This window comes from Aotus nancymaae, unplaced genomic scaffold (genome assembly GCF_030222135.1).
Source record: "Aotus nancymaae isolate 86718 unplaced genomic scaffold, 86718_ANA_hifiasm-v0.15.2.pri h1tg000053l, whole genome shotgun sequence".
Taxonomy (NCBI): domain Eukaryota; kingdom Metazoa; phylum Chordata; class Mammalia; order Primates; family Aotidae; genus Aotus; species Aotus nancymaae.
The window spans coordinates 3,464,991-3,483,848 of record NW_026988467.1 but is presented as its reverse complement, the minus strand read 5'-3'; the positions used below and the strand labels follow the sequence as shown (position 1 = coordinate 3,483,848).

Sequence of the window (18,858 nt, the reverse complement as noted above, 5' to 3'; positions counted from 1 at the left end):
TGAGGAGAGCAAATGCCAAGAGCCAGGGGAGGGCTTCCAGGCAGAGTGGTTTTTGGCCCCAGGACCAGCTCACTTCCAGCGGTGAAGTTGTGATGAGTGCCCTCTGGTGGTCCTGAGATGTCCTGGTGCAGAGGGAGAGGTCCCAAGTCTCGGGGAGGCCACGGGAAACTGGTGGCAGTCCCAGGAGCTCTTAGCTCCCAGGAACATTCACGCCCAGGCTCCTTCCCATGTGGCACTGCAGCTAGGGGACTTTGTTTTTTAAAACATTAAATCTTGACGGCTACAGTGGCTCACCGCTGGGAGGCCGAGGCAGGAGGATCATCTGAGGTCGGGAGTTCGAGACCAGCCTGATCAACGTGGAGAAATCCCATCTCTACTAAAAATACAAAATTAGCCAGGCGTGGTGGTGTATGCCTGTAATCCCAACTACTCAGGAGGCTGAGGCGGGAGAATGCCTTGAACCTGGGAATTGGGGGTTGTGGTGAGCCAAGATTTCGCCACCGCACTCCAGCCTGGGCAACAAGAGCAAAACTCCATCTCAAAAAACAAACAAACAAAAAAACCCATTAATTCTCTTTTCAATTCCCATCCACCAAATTTAGCAAGTTTTCTGAGCACTGTTTAAACACAGTACTGGAGCCAGGCACAGTACTGGGATGTAGCAAGTACTACAGTAGCACAGTAGTGGATGTACTACTGTGTAGCACATCTACTGTGTAGATGTAGCACAGTACAGGCACAGTGCATGCTTATAGTCCCAGCAACTCGAGAGCCTGAGGCAGGAGGATAGTCTGAGCCCAGGAGTTCGAGGCTGCAGTGAGCTATGATCTCGACACTGCATTCCAGCCTGGGCAACAGTGAGGCCCTATCTCAAAAAAATAAATTAATAAAGTAAAATGGGCCAGGTGCGGTGGCTCACGCTTGTAATCCCGGCACTTTGGGAGGCCAAGGCGGGTGGCCCACCTGAGGTCAGAGGTTCAAGACCAGCCTGGCCAACATTGTGAAACCCTGTATCTACTAAAAATAAAAAAAAAATTAGCCAGATGTGGTGGTGCACGTCTGTAGTCCTAGCTACTCCGTAAGCTGAGGCAGGTGAATGCCTTGAACCTGGGAGGTGGAGGTTGCAGTGAGCTGAGATCACTCCATTGCACTCCAGCCTGGCGACGGAATGAGACTTTGTCTCAAAAAATAAAAATAAAATAATAAAATAAAATAAAATGGTACTGGGCTTTACAGAAAAAACACCAATCTGGTGGAGGTTGCCAGATAAATCAGGTCCCCATTGTACAGGAAACAGAGGCGCATAGAATGGATTTGCCAAGGTCACAAAGCTAGGTTGCAGAGGGTGGGCTCCAGCCCAGGCTCTCCATCTAGCTTCCCAGATACCAGAGCTCCTGCCAGGACCTGCAGGGACAAGAGTCGAGAGGTGAGGGGCTCAGATGCAGGGCTCACAGACTGCCTGCCTCATGCTCACTGACCCACCACTTGGTGCCAGCCTCCCCGAGGGCCTGTCCCCATACCTTCTCAGCCTTGCTCCGTCCCGCCTCTGTGCCTTTCAAACGCTGAGCCCTCACTCCCTCCTTGATCTCATTTCCAATGGAGGGCAGGCTGTCCATCCCTGAGGGCCCCAAGGCCTAACTCTGGCGTCTGTTCCTTGCAGCCTCCTTGCCCTGCCACCCTCCAAGCTGAGGGCCTCCCCTGGGGTCCCTCTCTGCTCCCCATCCTTGCTTTGCTCCCGCCCCACTCCCACCCCTGCAGAGTTTATTCTGGGTTGTTGGTTCACTTACTGGCTTTTCTCCTCCAGCATGGCTCTCTGAGCTACCTGAGGTGAGAGCATTTACTTTTTAAAACATAAGAGAACAACTTCTGATTATAAAAGCAATGTATGGGCCAGGCGCAGTGGCTCACGCCTGTAATCCCAGCACTTTGGGAGACCGAGCCAGGTGGATTACTGAGGTTAGGAGTTCGAAACTAGCCTGGCCAACATGGTGAAAACCCATCTCTACTAAAAATACAAAAAAATTAGGTGCTATGGTGGCAGGCTCCTGTAATCCCAGCTACTTGGGAGGCTGAGGCAGGAGAATTTCTTGAATCAGGGAGGCGGCACAGGTTGCAGTGAGTCGAGATCATGCCATTGCACTCCAGCCTGGGCAATAAGAGCAAAACTCCGTTTGAAAAAAAAAAAAGTAATCTATGTTCACCGTAGGCAGTCTGGAAACTGCAAAAACACATAAAGACAATACAAATCATCCAGAGTGCCACCACCTACAGACAGACCAGGGGTGGTGGCTCATACCTGCAGTGCTTTGGGAGGCTGACAGAGAGGAGGATCGCTTGGGCCTAGGAGTTACAGGCTGCCACACTCTGGCCTGGGATACAGAGTGAGACCCTGTCTCAAAAAAAAAAAAAAAAAAAGTACATATATAGTCACCAGTGTGTCATTTTGGCTTATAGCTCGATCATTTTCCCAGGCTCACCTGCCCTTTTCCCCCAAGTGAAGTCAGGATCCACCGAAAGGCTTTGCTTCCTGCTTTTTAAAAACTGAATACATTCTGAGCATTCCCACCACTGCCCAGCCTTGTTCCACAACAGGAACTTAAGCGGGCGGTGGTCCTGTCGCATGCATGCCCAGGTGCCGTTGTCCAGGCCGCTTTCCAGGGACCCGCGGAAGATTCCCGCACTTGGCTGCACCTGCGCCCCAGGGCGTCTGGTTTTCCAGGACCACGCGGGGCCGGCGAGGGTGCGGCCGCTCTCAAACTTTTTTCTTTTTTTGAGACAGAGTCTCACTTTGTCATCCAGGCTGGAGTGCAGTGGCGCAATCTCGGCTTGCTGCGACTTCCGTCTCCCGGGTTCAAGCAAGTCTCCTGCCTTAGCCCCCCAAGCAGCTGGAATTACAGGCGTGCGAGACCACGCCCAGCTAATTTTTGTATTTCTTTTTTGTGACAGAGCCTCAATCTGTCGCCCAAGCTTGAGTGCAGTGTAATTTTTGTATTTTTAGTAGAGACGGGGTTTCCCCATGTTGGCCAGGTTGGTCTCGAACTCCTGACCTCAAATGTTCTGCCCGCCTCGGCCTCCCAAAGTGCTGGGATTACAGGCGTGAGGCACCGCGCCTGGGTCGTTTCAAACTTTAAATTGCTTCTTGGGATAGGAAACTCCTGAGTTTGGGACTAAGTTTGGGCAGAGGCCGGAAGCGACTTCTCCGTCCCCCGCCCGGCGCTAGCCAGTCCCAGAGCCCGACTCAGAGCCCCGCTGATCCGAAGGGGCGGGGCGGGGCGGGGTGCTCCCGCCAAATTTGGGCCACCAACCCGACTGACCGGAGTTCTCGCGAGAACTGGCAGGCGGCGCGCGGCTCCGGGCAGCTGCCCTTCCCAGACCGGCGTCGGCGGCGCAGTGCGCAGGCGCGGCCAGCGCGTTTCCCCGGGCTACAGCCGGCGCCGCCGCCCGCTCGTCCGCCGCCTTGCGCCATGGCGGGCTGCGCGGCGCGGGCTCCGCCGGGCTCCGAAGCGCGTCTCAGCCTGGCCACCTTCCTGCTAGGGGCCTCGGTGCTCGCGCTGCCGCTACTCACGCGCGCCGGCCTGCAGGGCCGCACCGGGCTGGCGCTCTACGTGGCCGGGCTCAACGCGCTGCTGCTGCTGATCTATCGGCCGCCGCGCTACCAGGTGCAGGCCGGCGAGGGCCGGCGGGGCAGGTGGGGCGGGTGGGGGTCCGCTCTGCGCGGCGCGTGAGCACCTTTCTCCCCGGTCCCGCAGCGGCCTCCCACGCGCGCGCTTTTCATCCGCGAGTTCAGGTCGCAGGAGGGGACCCTGCCTCTCCGGGCTCGGGCGCCCTGCACCCGGGGTGTGGGTGTTAAATTGCAGCTCGTGCAGCTCAGCAAGTGTGCGTGGGGTGGGAGTGAGCGAGCCCGCGAGTGCCTTTATGTAACTTAAGGTGCGGAGACCTACCTGCTGCCCCTTCTCAGGTCAAAGGCCCCGCAGTGACGTGGGTGGGGCTGGGCGCACAGGCCCGGGTGCCCTGACCTCATAAACTAGGCTTAAGCTGTTTTCCTACAGCCCTGAAGAATAATCGCGAATAATAATAATAATGGCAGCTAAAATCTAGGTAGCAGTTAGTCTTAAGTGTTTTTAGTAATCCTTCCCGAAGTCCTGAAAAGTAGGTACTATTATCTCCTGGGTGTAGATGGGGAAACAAAGCCCAGAGAGGTTAAATAATTTGCTGGGAGGCCACACAGCCAGAGAGGGGTGGGTGCAGAATTTGAACCCAGGTCGCCCGCTTCTCCCTCTCAACTTCAGCAAATCGGCCCTGTTTGCTTGCCTGTGTGTGGCCTGCCTATCCCGGGAAGGTCAGTAGCCCAGATCTGTACTCCGAGGACTGCGGGTGACAGCTTCTCTTGGGTCCCTTGCAGATAGCCATCCGAGCTTGTTTCCTGGGCTTTGTGTTCGGCTGCGGTGTGCTGCTAAGTTTTAGCCAGTCTTCTTGGACTCACTTTGGCTGGTAAGAAGTCCTTCGGGAATACCGGTTTTCAGGCGAGGGTGGACAGATCAGAGGGTCAGGAGTGGCATTTCCTCATCCCTGTCTCATCTGTGACCGGCAAAAGACTGTTCAGGGTTCTCTGGACATGAAGTCTCCTGGCTGCCCCCTAGTTGCTCACATTTCAGCCCTTGTGATTTCGTGCCTGTGGATTGATTCTGTATCAGGCAGAAACAGGTCTCCCTGGCACCCCCAAAGGTGCTGTCATCCGCAGCTGTGGTGACAGCATTCAGTAATGTGACCAGCCCTTCCCGGAAGGGGTGCAGGTCCTCGGTGGCGGGCAGGGGCAGGGCTCTGGCTTGGTCTTCATAGGCCTTTTTCATCTCTAATTTCTATTAGGTCACATCTAGTGCATCCCCACAGCCATTGTAGGATTTTTCCCTACACTATGATTTCAGTCCCTTGAGCCTTCTAGTCTGACCTGGATATGAACCAGTGGCTTCAAGGTAAAAAGTTTTATCTCCTCTTATCAATATTTTGAGCCATCTAATCCTTCTTTGCTGGAATTATTTCAGTTGTGTTAAATTTCGTACCCGACATACATCACTCCTTTATGTTGCTATCTTCCTCTTTCATGTTTTTTTGTGTGTAGTGTCATTTTTAAAGGACGGAAGGATCCATAATGCCTCCATGACCTGCGGGTTGGTTTTGCCTGTGACATTCAAAAACAGTGCCTTGCCAGGCGCGGTGGCTCACGCCTGTCATCCCAGCACTTTGGGATGGTGAGGCGGGCGGATCATGAGGTCAGGAGTTCACGACCAGCCTGGCCAACATAGTGAAACTACATCTCTACTAAAAATACAAAAATTAGCCGGGCGTGGTGGCGGGCGCCTGTAGTCCTAGCTACTTGGGAGGCTGAAGCAGGAGAATCACTTGAACCTGGGAGGTGGAGGTTGCAGTGAGCCGAGGTTGCATTGAACCGAGATCGCACCACTGCATTCCAGCCTGGGTGACATAGCGAGACTGTGTCTCAAAAATCAAAACAAAACAAAAACAGTCTGTTAAAAACTCCACTTTCCTAAAACCTGAGGTAATAGATGCTGCAGATGGGTGCCTGTGTCCACTCTCAGACAGGTGAGCACAGGGCCTCATAGAATTAGGGACAGCTCAGGAAACCCACATCTGCACTTATGGCTAACTTGGTTCTCTTATCCCAACTTAACTCTCTTTTTATCTTTAAATAGGTACATGTGCTCCCTGTCATTGTTCCATTATTCTGAATACTTGGTGACAGCAGTCAATAATCCCAAAAGTCTGTCCTTGGATTCCTTTCTCCTGAATCACAGTCTGGAGTATACAGTCGCTGCTCTTTCTTCTTGGATAGAGTTCACACTTGAAAACATTTTTTGGCCAGGTTCGTGTGCCTTATGTTCCCCTCTGGAAGGGAGAAGGGTGGCTCCCATTCAGGTTGAGGACAGTGACATTGATTCACCTTTCAGGTCTAATCTCCCCCAAGTGATATTCCTCAGACCTCTATCCTCACTAAGCTATTTATAAAGGATGAGCTCCGCTCATGAATTCTGCTTCTGGATTTTGACTGGAGGACGTGTTGACCTTTTGCTTTAAAGCTTGCATCACGTAGCGCACCATCTAATGGGAAGTCACAGCCTTGGGTAGTTGTGATTCTAATTTTACAGTCAGATATTTGCATCTATTCACTTTCTGTGACTTTAGACATTTCCCGTAAGAGTTTATTAACAAGACCAGGTGTGGTGGCTCATGCCTGTAATTCCATCGCTTTGGGAGGCTGAAGCAGGTGGATCGTGTGAGGTGCAGGTGGATCACATGAGGTCAGGAATTCGAGACCAGCCTAACCAGCATGGTGAAACCCAGTCTCTACTAAAAATACAAAGTTAGCTGGGCATGGTGGCGCATGCCTGTATTCTTAGCTACTTGGGAGGCTGAGGCAGGAGAATTGCTTGAACCCAGGAGGTAGAGGTTGCAGTGAGCCGAGATCATGCCATTGTACTCCAGCCTGGGCAATGAGAGTGAGACTCCATCTCAAAAAAAAAAAAAAAAAATACGGCAGGCACAAGGACGGTAGCTCACACCTGTAATCCCAAAACTGGGGGGCTGAGGCAGGCAGATCATGAGGTCAGGAGATCGAGATTATCCTGGCTAACATGGTGAAATGCCATCTCTACTAAAAAAGTACAAAAAATTAGCCAAGTATGGTGGTGGGCATCTGTAGTCCCAGCTACTTGGGAGGCTGAGGCAGAAGAATTGCTTGAACCAGGGAGGCGGAGGTTGAAGTGAGCCGAGATTGTGCCACTGCACTCCAGCCTGGGCGACAGAGCAAGACTAAATTGAACGTCCCAAAGCCAATGAAATGAACTACATGTGGCTCTTAGAATTCTGGGTGGAAACCTTGGACCCTTCTTTGCTTCTCTTAGCTGTGCTTATCCCCAAATGAAGGACTGAGCATGTGCCTGGGAGCCGTGAGCCAGAGATCCCATCAGCTGTAGCAGGAGAGCCTCTCTTTACTATGATGCTCTTATTGGCTTGTTGGCATTTTAAAGTAAACCGATGAACAGCACAACGCAGGGGAATGTGTTTTCTTATCATGAAATTTTAATGTGATGACAAATGCTGATTGCCCACAAGCACATTTTCTGTTTTTTTCTATCTTCGGGAAAATAGGTTAATTTTCAGCAGTTCAAAGGGGAGCTCAGCAGGCCAGTGTTTCACTCCTTGTTTGTCATCGATGTCTCTCTCCTGCAGAACTGAAGCAGATCACCTGGCTCAGCATCACGGGGCTGCTGATGGTGGTCTTTGGAGAATGTCTGAGGAAGGCGGCCATGTTTACAGCTGGCTCCAATTTCAACCACGTGGTGCAGAATGAAAAATCAGATACCCATACTCTGGTGACCAGTGGAGTATACGCTTGGTTCCGGCATCCTTCTTACGTCGGGTGGTTTTACTGGAGTATTGGAACTCAGGTATGGTATCAAATATGATACCGCTTTCCTTTTTTTTTTTTCCCTAACATTTTAAACATTGTGATATAATTCACATACCATGAAAGTCACCATTTCAAAGTATACAGTTAGAAGTTTTCAATGTATTCACGAGATTGTTGGTCTCCTTTAAACAGGTACATGTTCTCCTCGGCATGTTTCAAGTGATAAAAAAAAAAGTCAGCAGAACTAATCTAGTCATTAATGGTTTTTATTATGTGCACAAAACCTGGGTACACAAACCTTTGGTGATTCTTGGTGCTGTTAACTACCTGCCATATCCCTTCATCCTGTTTCTACCTGGTTTTTTTTTTTTTTGAGATGGAGTCTCACTCTTGTCACCCAGGCTGGAGTGCAGTGGCGTGGTCCCGGCTCACTGCAACCTCCGCCTCCCGGGTTCGAGCAATTCTTCTGCTTTAGCCTTCTAAGTAGCTGGGACTACAGGCTCATGCCACCACACCCCGCTGATTTCTGCATTTTTAGTAGAGACAGGGTTTCACTGTGTTGGCCAGGCTGGTCTCGAACTCCTGATCTCATGAGCTGCCTGCCTCAGCCTCCCAAAGTGCTATGATTACAGGTGTGAGCCACTGTGCCTAGCCGTTTTTTTGTTTTTGTTTTTGTTTTGTTTTTTAGCTTTTTTTATTTTTATTTTTTGGTAGAGACAGGGTCTTACTGTGTTGTCCAGGCTGGTCTCAAACTCTTGGCCTTAAAGTGATCCTCCCACCTCAGCCTCCCAAAGTGCTAGCATTATAGGCATGAGCCGCTGTGCCTGTCCCCTTCTCTGCCCCTGCAACCTGTTAATAGATCTGAAGCACCGCAGAGGGTCTGAGGACTCTGGACAGAGATGGGGTTTAGGGAAGGGAGTGCCGTTTACCACTCCTGTAGCAGCTTAGCTGGTTTTTGTGAGAAATAGATATTAATGAGGCCAAGGTCATGTGTTAGTGAGCTGTGTAAGCTGTGGAGGTTTGTTCTGTCTCAGGCTGAAGAAAAAGCCTTTATGTTTTTGGAGACATAGTCTTGCTCTGTCACCCAGGCCAGAGTGCAGCAGTGCGATCTCAGCTCACTGCAACCTCTGTCTCCCAAGTAGCTGGGACTATAGGCACGAACCACCATGCCTGACTAATTTTTTATTTTTATTTTTTGTAGAGACAGGGTTTTGGAGTTGCCTAGGGTGATCTTGAACTCCTGAGCTCAAGCAATCTGCCCTCCTGGGCCTCTCAAAGTCCTGGTGTTACAGGCTTTAGCCACTGTGCCTGGCTTTTTTACGGGAGTACAGAGTCTTGCTCTGTCACCCAGGCTGGAGTGCAGTGGTTCGATCTCGGCTCACTGCAACCTTCGCCTCCCGGGTTCAAGCAATTCTCTGCCTCAGCCACCCAAGTAGCTGGGATTACAGGCACCCACCACCACACCTGGCTACTTTTTTGTATTTTTAGTAGAGATGGGGTTTCACCATGTTGGCCAGGCTGGTCTTGAACTCCTGACCTCATAATCCACCTGCCTCGGCCTCCAGACTGCTGGGATTACCTGTGTGAGCCACCTCACCCAGCCCTTTTAAAAAAAGACAGATCAATTAGCCGGGTACAGTAGCTCACACCTGTAATCCCTGCACTTTGGGAGGCCGAGGTGGGTAGATCACTTGAGGTTAGGAGTTTGAAACTAGCCTAGACAACATGGCAAAACCCCACCTCTACTAAAAATATAAAAATTAGCTGGGCATGGTGGCACACACCTGTAATCCCAGCTACTCAGGAGTCTTGAGACATGAGAATTGCTTGAACCCGGGAGGTGGAGGTTGCAGTGAGCTGAGATCATGCCACGGCACTCCAGCCTGGGTGACAGAGCGAGACTCTGTCTCCCCCACCACAACAAAAAAGAGATGGTTCTCCCTTTGTTGCCCATGCTGGTCTTGAACTCCTGGACTCAAGCGATCCTCTCACCTTGGCCTTCTAAAGTGCTGGGATTAGGCCAGGTGTGGTGGCTCATGCTTATAATCCCAGCTAATTGGGAGACTGAGGCACAAGAATTGCTTGAACCTGGGAGGCAGAGGTTGCAGTGAGCTGAGGTCACACCACTGCACTCCAGCCAGGGTGACACAGCAAGACTCTCGCTCAAAAAAAAAAAAGAAAAGAAAAAGTGTTAGGATTATAGCCACTGCACCTGGCTGTATTGCTTATGTTTCTTTTTTTTTTTTTTTGAGACAGAGTTTTCCTCTGTTGCAAGGCTGGAGTGAAGTGGCATGATCTCAGCTCACTGAAACCTCCGCCTCCGGGGTTTAAATGATTCTCCTGCCTCAGCCTCCGGAGTAGCTGGGATTACACACACCCAACTAATTTTTTTTTTTGAGACAGAGTTTTGCTCTTATTGCCCAGGTTGGAGTGCAGTGGTGCAATCTTGACTCACTGCAACCTCTGCCTCCCGGGTTCAAGCGATTCTCCTGCCTCAGCCTCCTGAGTAGCTGGGATTATAGGCATGCGCCACCACGCCTCACTAATTTTGTATTTTTAGTAGAGACAGAGTTTCTTCATGTTGGTCAGGCTGATCTTGAACTCCCGACCTCAGATGATCCTCCTGCCTCAGCCTCCCAAAGTGCTGGGATTACAGGCGTGAGCTACCGCACCTGACTAATTTTTGTATTTTTGTATTTTTTTTTTTTTTTCCTGAGACGGGGTTTCGCTCTTGTTACTCAGGCTGGAGTGCAATGGCGCAATCTCGGCTCACCGCAACCTCCGCCTCCTGGGTTCAGGCAATTCTCCTGCCTCAGCCTCCTGAGTAGCTGGGATTACAGGTGCGTGCCACCGTGCCCAGCTAATTTGTTGTATTTTTAGTAGAGATGGGGTTTCACCATGTTGACCAGGATGGTCTCGATCTCTTGACCTCGTGATCCACCCGCCTCGGCCTCCCAAAGTGCTGGGATTACAGGCGTGAGCCACCGTGCCCGGCCTAATTTTTGTATTTTTAGTAGAGACGGGGTTTCACGATGTTGGTGAGGCTGGTCTCAAACTCTGGACCTCATGATCTGCCCACCTTGGCCTCCCAAAGTGCTGGGATTACAGGGGTGAGCCACTGCGCCTGGCTATTTCTTTTTAAAAATTATTATTTATTTTTTTGAGGCAGGGTCTATTACCCAGGCTGGAGTGCAATGGCATGATTATGGCTTATCACAGCCTCGACCTCCTGGGCTCAAGTGATCCTCCCACCTTAGTCTCCTAAGTAGCTGCAACTATAGGTGTATGCCACCATGCCTGGCTAATTTTTTTTTTTTTTTTTTGGGACGGAGTCTCACTCTGTAACCCAGGCTGGAATGCAGTGGCGCAATCTCTGCTCACTGCAAACTCAGCCTCCCGGAGTTGCAGAGCCTCAGCCTCCTGAGTAGCTAGGATTACAGGCATTCACCACCATGCCTGGCTAATTTTCTATTTTTAGTAGAGACGGATTTCTCCATGTTGGTCAGGCTTGTCTCGAACTCCTGACCTCAGGTGATCTGCCTGCCTCGGCCTCCCAATGTGCTGGGATCGCAGGTATGAGCCACCGCGCCTGGCCAAAATTATTTATTTATGTATTAAAGATGAGGTCTCAGCTAGGCATGGTGGCTCACGCCTGTAATCTCAGCACTTTGGGAGGCTGAGGTAGGTGGGTCACCTGAGGTTGGGAGTTCGAGACCAGCCTGACCAACATGGAGAAACCCTCCATGTCTCTACTAAAAATACAAAAAATTAGCCAGGCGTGGTAGTGCATGCCTGTAACCCCAGCTACTTGGGAAGCTGAGGTAGGAGAATCTCTTCAACCTGGTAGGTGGAGGTTGCGGTGAGCTGAGATCACGCTGTTGTGCTCCAGCCTGGGCAACAAGAGTGAAACTGTCTCAAAAAAAAAAAGATGAGGTCTCGCTGTGTTGCCCAGGCTAGTCTCAAACTCCTGGGCTCAAGTAGTCCTCCTGCTTCCGTCTCCTGAGTAGCTGGGACTATAAGCATATACCACCACACCCAGCTAATTTTTTTTTTTTTTTTTTGAGACAGAGTCTCGCTCTGTTGCCCAGGCTTGAGTGCAGTGGTGCGATCTGTAACCTCTGCCTCCCAGGTTCAAGCGATTGTCCTGCCTCAGTCTCCCAAGTAGCTGGGGCTACAGGCACGTGCCACCACACCCAGCTAATTTTTTGTATTTTTAATAGAGACAGGGTTTCATTATGTTAGCCAGGATGGTCTTGATCTCCTGACCTCGTGATCCGCCTGCCTCAGCCTCCCAAAGTGCTGGATTACAGGCGTGAGCCACCATGCCTGGCCACACCCAGCTGATTTTTTATTTTTTTTTAGAGATGGGGTCTTCCTGTGTTGCCGAAGCAGATCTCGAACTCCTGGGCTCAAGCAGTCCTCTCACTGCACAGCCTCCCAAAATGCTGAGATTACAGGTGTGATCCTCCATGCCTAGCACCAAGCCTTATTTCTTGAAACTGTCTCTTGATTCTGTACTTTTGGTTCTAGAAAAAGTTGGCCAAAGAATGTGAATAAATTTTGGAAAATTTACGAAGTCTTTGGGAAAACTCTCTGAGTCTTTGGGCAGATCCAGAGATCTCTCAGGCGTCCCATCAGCAATGCATGGTCCTCGGTGACTCTCTGGTGACCCCTAATGGTATAGTTGGGGCAAATTATCACATAGCATTTACTTTAAATTTTTGTTTCTGAAAATGTAAAACTCCCACATTAACAATTACCTTCCCTGGGAACAAATTGGTTATGACTGGATAATGTAGTTTGCCATAAATGCTTGCCTACTGTATACATGTGTGCTCTAGAACTACAGCGTTTTCCATACCTTTTTGCCCTAGATTTTTTGGGGGTCAAAAATCATACACACACGTGCCACAGCATGTCTTTCCTGGAATAAGACTTACCCTTACTGTGTACAAAACACCGTTTTCTATCTTACTATTTGTAATGCTGTTCATGATGCTCCAAATGGTTTCATGACTCAGTAACAGGCTGCAGCCTGCTATCGAGAAATCCTGCTATGGGGGTCCCCAGCACGCTATGCCAGATGTGAGGGCACAGGCCCTGGAGTCACTGACTGGGCCAGTCCTGATTCTGCCATTCACTGCTTGGCCTCCCTTTCCTCTCATGTTAAAGTTGGGGTAGCTAGACATGGTGGCACATGCCTGTAGTCCCTCCTACTTGGGAAGCTGAGGCGGGAGGGTGGCTTGAGCCAAGAGTTCAAGTCCAGCCTGGGCAATATGGACAGTGAGACCCTGTCTTTAAAAAATAAATAAATAAAAATTTAAAAAGGCAAAGTGGGGATAGTAGTGTATCCTCAGGTTTGCCATGAGAGTTGAACAGTGTAATGATTGTAAACGGCTTAGCAGCACTGGGAGCTCAGTGAGTGCTGAATAAGAGGTGGTGTGAGAAGTCAGGACGTGAGCCTGGCTCTCCAGGTGGCTGTAATGGCACCTAAACTGTATGTTTAGAAAGCATAAATAAAATGTATGTTGGGGAAGATGCATGTCCATAGGGGACCAGTGGGCAGGAGTAGGTGAGTGGTTCCCTGAGAAGCTGGAGAATGCTTTTGACCTTGAAGGACTGTTTTGTTTTGTTTTGTTTTTGAGAGGGAGTCTCACTCTGTTGCCCAGGCTGGAGTGCAGTGGTGTTCTCAGCTCACTGCAACCTCTGGCTCCTGGGTTCAAGCAATTCTCCTGCCTCAGCCTCCCAAGTAGCTGGGATTACAGGCCACCACACCTGGCTAATTTTTCTATTTTTAGTAGAGATGGCATTTTGCCTTGTTGGCTAGACTTGTCTCAAACTCCTGACCTCAGGTGATCTGCCTACCTTGGCCTCCCAAAGTGCTGGGATTACAGGTGTGAGCTCCTGCACCCAGCCAGGATGTTCTTAAAAGTAGGCCAGGTGCGGTGACTCACGCCTGTAATCCCAGCACTTTGGGAGGCCGAGGCGGGTGGATCATGAGGTCAAGAGATCGAGACCATCTGATCAACATGGTGAAACTCTGTCTCTACTAAAAATACAAAAAATTAGCTGGGCATGGTGGCGCGTGCCTGTAATCCCAGCTACTCAGGAGGCTGAGGCAGGAGAATTGCCTAAACCCAGGAGGCGGAGGTTGCGGTGAGCCGAGATCGCGCCATTGCACTCCAGCCTGGGTAACAAGAGTGAAACTCTGTTTCAAAAAAAAAAAAAAAAGTTGAAGAAAGGGCCAGGAGTTCGAGTTCGGCTGGGTCACATAGTGAAGCCCCATCTCTACAAAAAATGAAAAAAATTAACCAAGCATAGTGGATCATTCTGTAGTCCTAGCTACATAGGAGGCTGAGGCAGGAGGATGGCTTGAGCCTGGTAGGTCAAGGCTGCAGTGAGCCATGATCGTGCTACTGTACCCTAGCCTGGGTGACAGAGCGAGATCCTGTCTCAAAAACAAAAAAAGTGGTCGAACAACCGGGTGTGATGGCTCACACTTGTAACCTCAGCTTTTAGGGAGGCCGAGGCAGGAGGGTCACTTGAGTTTAGGAGTTTGATATGAGCCTAGACAACGTGGTGAAAACCTGTCTACAAAAAATACACAACTAGCTGGGCTTCGTGTCACATACCCGTAGGTCCAGCTGCTTGGGAGGCTGAGGTGGGAGGATCACTTGAGCCCAAAAGGTTAAGGCTGCAGTGAGCCATGATCACACCACTGCAGTCCACACGACAGTGAGACCCTGTCTTGGGGGGAAAAAAGAGAGAGGTAAGAGGCAAACCGGACACAGCATGGGGAAGACAGGAGACTGCGGAAGCAGGCAAAGGCTGCTTCTCTGGGCTTGAAAACCCAGACTCAGGAGGCGGGGTTCAGGCGCTGAAGCTGCGCAGGGAGGTGATCTGCTGAAAGGGGCGTTTCGGAAGCTCAGATACAGGGCACCTCGTGCTGAGGCAGAGGCCCGGACAGCTGTGGCGTAACCAAATGCATTTGTGTATGAGGGGTCCTGGGCAGGAAGGCAGCGCACAGGACCCCATGTTGGGGAGCTCACACCAGGAGGTGGGGGCATTGCTGTCTGCCCGAGCTGAGGGTTGAAATCCCAGAGGTTGATCTTGTGATTTTCAGATCTGTCTCATGTAAGACGAGCAACAGAAAAGCACATAAGAAAGGCCTGCAGCACTGGGCGCTTAGGTGACAGTACTGCTCCCAGAGACCCTGACAGCCTCAGGAGGGCTCGGGCAAAGAGATCCTCTGGATATTAGAGAGAGGTGCCCGCCAAAGCACAAGGTGTCATCCCATGGTCACCCTGATGACCCCGGTGTCTCCCTCTGTCAGGTGATGCTGTGTAACCCCATCTGCGGCGTCGGCTATGCCCTGACAGTGTGGCGATTCTTCCGTGATCGAATAGAAGAAGAAGAAATCTCACTCATTCACTTTTTTGGAGAGGAGTACCTGGAGTATAAGAAGAGGGTGCCCACGGGCCTGCCTTTCATAAAGGGGGTCAAGGTGGACCTGTGATGGGCAGTGACTCCGGTGACCTTGGGGCCTCCGACCCTGTGCAACCTGGGACAAAACTGTTTCCGGTTGGCCGCTACAACATGGATTTTCTTAATCGTTTTATATGTCACTAGTCACTCTTCTGGAATGTCCGTTGAGACCAAGCGGTCAGAAGGCCTGAGGACCCAAGGCCCCACTGGAGCAGCCTGTCCTTGTGCTGAATCAAGGTGGAACGTGGGTGAAATACCAGTAAGAGGCAAATCGCAGCAATATTCCACAGCGCCCTCCAGAGGGACCGGGGAGAACCGAGGCCACACGCCACCGCCCCCAAGGCCAGAGTGTAAGTAAAGGATAACCAGGACTCCCGGGGAGAGATAGACTCTGTCCTCAGCAACACTTCCACAGCAGAAAGGGGTAGCGGGTACCCTGCTTATCAGCATTAAAAATGCATTTACAACCTTTCATTTAACCGCAAAACAAACCGCTTTAACCTCTTTATTTCTGTCCCCACCGCATGAACATGTAGACAGTTTTAAAGATACTTCCTCACAGGATGCTTCGGCCCTTCCTCTATTTAATCGTAGCCACATACCTATTTTTTATAAGTAGCCGTGCACCTTCCAAGGGGGCTCGCTTGGCGTTCCTAGCTCAACTTTTATCCAGCAGCAAGTAAGCCTAGACACCTCCACACGATTTGGCCGAGTGGCTTTGTGTGACCGTGGCCCTAGCCAGCTTTCCTGGGGGTCCTGGCTCCTGTTGTCAGTGACAGGCGGCTCAAAGGAGCGTCAGTTTCTCTTGATCCAAGAAGTGCTTACCAAATGCCTGCTCTGTGCACGGCGTTAAACACTGGAAGTGCTGCTCTCCATTTATTTGGGATTTGATTCTCATTTTACCATAGCTTATATTCTCAATTTCGTGTAAATCTCAGAACTCTTGTTTTCTGGGTTCTGTTCTCAAAATTACATTGTCCCTCATGTCATTTCAAACTGTGTTCCAAAGGGTTAGTTTAAGCATATACAACGACAAATCCAAGCAGATTGACTCTCAAAAGTAATCTTCAATAGTGCAAATAGTCCCAGCCAAGATTCAGTCAACATGTTTGTTTTGCAAGTTTGGGAGAGCAGTTGGCTTTGAGTCACACATCGAAGCTTTAAGAGGTGAGACGCTGGCTTCATTCTGGACAAGACAGGAACTTGGCCTCAGTGTGAGATCCTGCCACGCAGTGTTGCGGTGGCCTGACGAAGTGTGAATGTGAAGGCGGCGTCGGCGCGGGTCCAGAGCACCACTCTCGCCCCACCGCGCAGCTTGCGAGGAGCCACTAAACCTTTCCGTGCCTAGACCTCCCCATCTGTAGAATGGGGTCAATACCACCTACCTCACAGGGGTGTTGTGAGGACTGAGAATAACAATGTCAAATGTTTTTAATACTCAGATGCAGGGGTGACATCAATGAAATCTGTACTGTAAAAAAGCTACACAAACATGGGCAGACATTTGGTTAATTGTGCCAGATACCTAAAATGTATGTTCAGAAAAGCATATTATCAACTAAGAAATATGACTTATTTCTAGATTTCATGACTTAATGAATTTTTTCATTGTTATATATACCAAAGAGGCTTACGGGTTCATTGATTACTAGTGTGACACCTGCTGGTTTGAAAATCAGACAGACTTGCCCATTGGCCCTCAAAACGGGCGTGCGGTGGGACTCTAGCCAAGGCGGTGGCCGAGCCATCAATAGAATCTCTCTGGAGTGAAGGATCTACGGTGGGACATCGACTGGCACTCTCTCTGTTTGGGAACTTGAGTTGAATCGGTTCTAAACTTGTCCTTTAGACCATGCCTAGGGTAGCAAATTCCACTCCCTAGAACTGCAAACTGGGAGAGGATGTAGTTAGATTCTGGCAGCCTGCCCCAGCTCTGAGGGAAAGTTCTTTCTCCTGTATCTAAGTAACGTGGGGCCCAGCCTCCATTCGCACTGGGAGCCATGAAGTTTTTTTGTTGATAGGTCTGGGGCAGCTGTTGGCAGTCCCTGGCCTTGTGGATGGTAAGAATGATAGTGTTGGCATTTAATACCATCCTCCATCTGCCAGAGGCCAGAAAGCCCACCTTCACGCCAGGCCCATCAGCTGGAAGGAACCCAGGAGGCAGGTCTTAGGGTTTCACGGTGAAATGCTGCCTGACACCAGGGGAAACTTGACATTGTAGCCTGCTTTAAAGAGGAATTCCAGGGGTGGGGATGGTGAGAGAACATTCCCACCCTCCTAATCCCAGGGCAGAAGTCAGCAATTGCTTAGGGATAAAAGATGAACTCCTTGAGGGCAGGATTTGGTAAGTGATTGCTTCTTTTTAGTTCCATGATCTGGAGATTATTTTTAGCTTTATAAATTCAGCAGTGGCGGGGAGAATCAGGTTAATGAGGTAAAGTCTTTTCTGGGTATTTGCTGCCAAGGCCACATCACCAGTTTTCTCATTTAAAAAGCTGTCAAGAGATTTATTTTTCCATTGCAAGTTTTTTTTTTTTTTTTTTTTTTTTTTTTTTGAGACGGAGTTTCGCTCTTGTTACCCAGGCTGGAGTGCAATGGCGCGATCTCGGCTCACCGTAACCTCCGCCTCCTGGGTTCAGGCAATTCTCCTGCCTCAGCCTCCTGAGTAGCTGGGATTACAGGCACACGCCACCGTGCCCAGCTAATTTTTTGTATTTTTTTAGTAGAGACGGGGTTTCACCGTGTTGACCAGGATAGTCTCGATCTCTTGACCTCGTGATCCACCCGCCTCGGCCTCCCAAAGTGCTGGGATTACAGGCGTGAGCCACTGCGCCTGGCCATTGCAAGTTTTAAAGTGGAGATTCTTAAATAGAAAATAGGTACTGCCCAGAACAAAGCTACTTGGAAACAGCATAAAGTGAAGCCTTCTGTGAGGGCTTGCAGGCTGCTGCCGAGTGGCAGTTTACAGAAGAGGTCGCGGGGTGAGCCTCTTAGCAGGACAGAAAACAAGGCAGTGGCCCACCTGCCACCCCTTTGCTGGTGCGAGCTGCTCCTTAAGCCTAAAAAGTAGGCTTTACTCATCCCTTCTGTTTATATACCCACCTGGGGGGTTGATTTGACAGGGAAAATGTTCCTGAACCAGGAAGTTGCATTAACCGATCAGGCTTGGTAAGATCTCGGCCACAGCTGGCTGCTAGCAGTCCCCCCACGACAGGCACAGCACACCACTGTCCCTTCGCTGCACTTTCTTCCTGCCTTAGGTAGTTGGGCTTGCCCACCATAGTTTGCTTTTGTAGTGGTTTGGCAAGGTTAGAAGACCTCGACCTCTCCGTCGTGGTGGGAAGTGCTTATTCTCTGGGCGCCTGCTGCAGAAGACGTGGCACCTGCCGTGGGTTTGGAAGACCCGGCCATCTGCAGTAGAGGCGGTCTATCCCATTGCAAGGAGAGGAACTTAATGGAGTAATTATTCTACTCTTCTTTTTACATACAGAAATGTTTATTTAAATATTCTAAATTGGACTTTCTTTCACAGATACTGATTATTCTTTCCAGTTCTTAAATAAATAAAACTGCACTTGATTTCACTCTGAGCCATGGTGTGCTTGTATGGGATGTAGAAACTGAGGTCATGTCGCTCCTGGGGAAGAAAAGTCTCAAGCCTTCAGCCTCAAACCACGTGTGTTTTGCCTCCTCAGTTTCCTTCTGGATTCCTATCTCTAACCAGTTGTAACGATGCAGGCCACCACAGAGGTTTGTAAGGCCTTGGAACGGGAACCTCAGTGCCCTGAAGTAGCAGGTGTAGGGGAAGTGGACGTCGATGTGAGTGATGTGTTTATGTGTTGAACGTGCTGGTCTGTGTTAGCATGTAGACCCATTTGCTGTTAACCACTGAATCAGCTGAAAATTTGCTTAAATGTGACTTAACTGGGCATCAAAAACTTTTA

At 50.1% G+C, this 18,858-nt stretch overlaps 1 protein-coding gene across 1 annotated transcript; it reads left to right on the top strand.

The window, feature by feature from the left end:
• Positions 1-3,464: 3,464 nt before the first annotated feature.
• ICMT (isoprenylcysteine carboxyl methyltransferase) lies at positions 3,465-18,498 on the top strand. Its single transcript, XM_012473656.2, has 5 exons — positions 3,465-3,659; positions 4,403-4,491; positions 5,712-5,881; positions 7,249-7,466; positions 14,763-18,498. Exons 1-5 carry the CDS (start codon positions 3,465-3,467, stop codon positions 14,943-14,945), a joined length of 855 nt encoding a protein of 284 aa, XP_012329079.2. The 3' UTR covers positions 14,946-18,498.
• Positions 18,499-18,858: the final 360 nt, after the last annotated feature.

What these genes read in the sequence shown, in the direction of transcription:
- ICMT (XM_012473656.2), top strand. Translation starts at nt 3,465, where the DNA reads ATGGCGGGCTGCGCGGCGCGGGCTCCGCCGGGCTCCGAAGCGCGTCTC. An exon ending in ATCGGCCGCCGCGCTACCAG is followed by an intron (nt 3,660 to 4,402) that starts GTGCAGGCCGGC and finishes GGTCCCTTGCAG; the next exon opens with ATAGCCATCCGAGCTTGTTT. An exon ending in ACTGGAGTATTGGAACTCAG is followed by an intron (nt 7,467 to 14,762) that starts GTATGGTATCAA and finishes TCCCTCTGTCAG; the next exon opens with GTGATGCTGTGTAACCCCAT.